The 3,946-nt window shown below is 39.0% G+C and overlaps 1 protein-coding gene across 1 annotated transcript; it reads left to right on the top strand.

Annotated features, from left to right (window-relative positions):
- Window positions 1-1,954: 1,954 nt before the first annotated feature.
- foxl2l (forkhead box L2-like) lies at window positions 1,955-3,656 on the top strand. Its single transcript, XM_023795950.2, has one exon. It carries the CDS (start codon window positions 2,076-2,078, stop codon window positions 2,970-2,972), a length of 897 nt encoding a protein of 298 aa, XP_023651718.1. The 5' UTR covers window positions 1,955-2,075; the 3' UTR covers window positions 2,973-3,656.
- The last annotated feature ends 290 nt before the right edge of the window (window positions 3,657-3,946 follow it).

Raw genomic sequence — 3,946 nt, 5'->3', positions numbered from 1 at the left:
GATGCTCTTCATAAGTCATTTTGAAGCTAAATTGTGTCATTCATTTTTTATATCTACAGTTTTTACTGTGCATTTAATTATAAAAGTGTGGCCATTATTTAAACAAAATCCAAATGATAAATGCACATACGAAGACAAGGAAATGGTGACCTGCATTCATGCGATGCCAAACATTCTCTTTTTATTTAAGTGCTGGGTAAAAAAAGATCATAACAGATGAAAAGGAAAATTCTGTCTACAAAGCTTTGTCCCTTCTGTATGAACTGTTCCAACAGAGAATAATTAGTGCAGGGATAAAAGTGTCTAGCAGGGTGTGTGTGATTGCTTTCATTTTAACCCATGTTGCTTGCTTAATTGCCCCCATTATCCTGTTTATAGCCTCTGTTCCCTAAAGTACAGGATATAATGTTATTGTGGCTAAAAATACTAAAATTAACTAATAGGTAGAAGTAAAAACTGTGTTCACATCCAACAAGAATGAGCTAAATCACTTGTTGAATTTTTTTATCACGTTAACCAATGCAACAATTAAAACACACCTAACGTTAAAATGTCATCATAAACTCTTTCCAAAGATTGCTGAGAACAAACTGTAACGAAATCGTAGCCATCCGATCCTACTTAAACCATGCAGACGGATGTGGCTATAGAAGCAGTAAATGGCTATTGCGGAGGATCGTCAATCATGGTTATGTAATTGCTTTATTTGATTGGATTTGGGTAGGATAGGAAGTTAGCTCAATGTAGTATTTCAAGTGAAAATGCAATAGTTGAAACGAAGAATATTTGGCTTATTAATATTGTTGCTTTAAAAACATTACAGAAGTTTTTCATTTTTAGCTGCCAATGAAGCACTAGGGCAGAAAATAATTGTTCAGGCAACAAAGGGCTGTAAGATCTCTAACTTCTCCGTCGCCTCAAAAGACCAACCGATCTTACCTTTTGCAGTCACGCGCTATACATACATTTATATGTGGGCGATGGCTTCAGTTCCCGCAGTGCTCTGATTCACTGAGGTATCGCCTCCATGCAGTGTATAGGTTGTATGTACTCAGGTTACAGATAATATCCAGGTGTAGCCTACATGGTAGGAGGAAAGTCATCTAAATAAACTGATTGTGGCAAAAACCGAACCTGGCTAACGGAAAACGTTTGTGATCTCATGCTTCATATGCTGTAACAGGGCGTTTAATGGGTTGGTTCTACATCTTTTGAATTTCCCATGAAACATAAAGGCTGCATCTGTAGCTCTGTAAAAACCTTAACTTTTAAATCAAAATATCTAGTACATGAAGTATCTTCTATTTTTAAAAGAATGCATAATTTTATTTGTAAGATTCAGACTGCTTCAGGGTTGCCGTCTCGCATCCTACGCTTTGAGATTCTCATTCTCGCGCAAGAAATCTTACGGCAATTCTATATTATTCCATTATAAACCTAAAACTTTGTGGTAGTTCGCAAACCCTACGGACTACTTACAATGTAATAAAACACTTACATATATTACTTACAGCCAACTGGCCATATGGCTACCCCGTTGCTTTGATCAGTCGCTTTGTATTTCTCATGAGTAATCTGGAGTGAAACTTAAGAGAAAGGCAGTATGATTTAGAAATTCCTGACATGTACGTGTATTACTTTAACATTAATTTAACATTAATATTTGATATTAACATATTGATAATATGAATATTAAATTTTAACATGTAATATTCCACGAAGACCGTGCAATCTTTAAAAAATAGCAGTGGCTGTTTTCTTGTAATTGTTTTAGATAAATCCGTGTGAAAGGTTTTGGTAGCCTGTTGCAATCTAAATTTGTCAGGTCAGGACACGTCTGTGACCTTGGCGTGAACTTATACTGATTTGTTAAAACTTTTTGATCCTTTGAGACTTGAAAGCAAAAAGAAATACAGTTAAACGCGCCTGTACCTTTGGTCTATTTCTGTGGGAGGAGCTATCAAGGTAGCTACCTGAACAGACTTTTTTGAGTGGCAGTTTAGGGAGCGGCTGTGAATCTGCCGAGGTTTGCCAGCTTCTCGGGAACTGAAATAATTAAAGAGTGCGAAGCAAGAATGGACGACGTTCAAGTCACAGATGACATCAGTGTCCAGGCCCGTCGGGGCCACATGGATTATGGCCGAGATCCGGTAACGCCGGTAAGGATCATGACTGAGAGCAGCACGGGTAAGACCGATGAAGGCACGGAGGGTAGCGCCGAAAAGGACAGAGGTGACCCTTCTCAGAAGCCCCCTTATTCATACGTGGCTCTTATCGCCATGGCCATTAAAGAAAGTCACGAAAAGAAATTGACGCTGAATGGAATTTATCAGTTTATCATCAGCAAATTCCCCTACTATGAGAAAAACAAGAAAGGCTGGCAAAACAGCATCAGGCATAACCTGAGTCTGAACGAATGTTTCGTAAAAGTTCCTCGGGAAGGCATTGGGGAGAAGAAGGGGAATTTCTGGACTTTAGATCCTGCCTTTGAGGACATGTTCGATAAAGGGAATTACAGACGACGCCGACGGATAAAACGACCATACACGCATCAGTCCGTTCCTTACTTGCCGGGGAAACCATGCTTGAATTATTCTGACGGCTGCTGTTCGCATCAGAATGCAAAGTATTTGCAGAACCCATTCGTAAATAATGCATGGTCCCTTCCTCATTCAAGTCCACTGGAGTCAAGAGCGTCAATCAACTACCAGCAGATGCAAACCGGCGACGGAATTACTAGCCCTGCATCTCTGAGTGGACCCTACAATTCCGCTATGAACTGCTACCACCGCTTCCAGCCCAGCTACGGCGCCTATCATCGACACACAAACATCCTTGTGCCCCACGGCGGCCCTTACACCGGTATGACCCAACCAATTAGTCCCGGAGGTGGCGCACTGTCAGGTGGCCTGTATCACCAACCGGCCTACGGAAAACGACCTGAACTATCTCGCGCAGTCTATTACGACTAGCGCGGGGCATCGGAGTGTCTGGCTGCGCGTGTGCAAATGTAGCCGCAGTACGGGCTTAAAGTAGAAGGGATGCTGGACACATGACTGATAAACACCACGTATTAGGCCTATATTAAGTTAAAACGTGTCATTTCCATTCTTACATAATGAGTTTTCTATTAAAAAAAGCATTTTTGTTTTATTTCCCGGTGCTGTATTTTGATAGAAGGTCTGTTTTGTGTTTATTCTTAACATTTTTGAGACATGCACTCGAGTGTATTACGGGATTAAATGGTTAAATTCGTTAAAATTGAGTTTCTCACTGTTAAATTACCGTAATAAAAAAAAACCCGGTACCAACAGCACCTGTAACGAGTATTTACAAGGCTAAAAGTTTCCTTCTTGCCTTCGTTGCAGCGGAGTTCCAGGTTGGAAGTTGTCGATTGTTCTAAAAATCTTATAGGTTAATTATCAAACCATACGCAGATGCTTATGTTTGCAGTTTTAGCTCATATTCGGAAATCTTGCCTTACATTATTGACAAGTTATCTGTTCAAAATTAGTTTATATTTTTGAGGTAATGATTTAATTTGTGAGTTGGGATGAAAACAGAAAAATGTTACCATGTTCTATTGACAATGGCACTGTTTGTGTTTACTGCTTTTCATTAGGTCGTAGCTCAATAAATCGTATTTTTGCATAAAATTGGCAAAAGTGGAATGTGTTGTGTTTTATTAGGTAATAGAGAGAAAATGGTAGCCTATATTTAACATGTGAATCGCTGATAACTTACGGTTTTAAATATTTTTGAGGTTTTCCGTATTGTTGAGTCGTTTAATTTTTTTCGGCAATGTATTTTACAGTTAAACAACAAAAATTACGTTGTAATTCATTGGTAATACAGATGAATTTACCTCTGGCGCTCATATTAATTGGTAATTGATATTTCCAGGTTCAATATTTTATTTTGCCAGGCGAAGTTATGTTTAAGATAA

Source organism: Paramormyrops kingsleyae, chromosome 18 (assembly GCF_048594095.1).
Source record: "Paramormyrops kingsleyae isolate MSU_618 chromosome 18, PKINGS_0.4, whole genome shotgun sequence".
NCBI lineage: Eukaryota > Metazoa > Chordata > Actinopteri > Osteoglossiformes > Mormyridae > Paramormyrops > Paramormyrops kingsleyae.
The sequence above is the reverse complement of the archived record's forward strand: the minus strand, read 5'-3'. Positions and strand labels throughout refer to the sequence as shown.

Bases quoted from the DNA above. Each gene is read 5' to 3' on its own strand.
- foxl2l (XM_023795950.2), top strand. From the start codon at position 2,076: ATGGACGACGTTCAAGTCACAGATGACATCAGTGTCCAGGCCCGTCGG.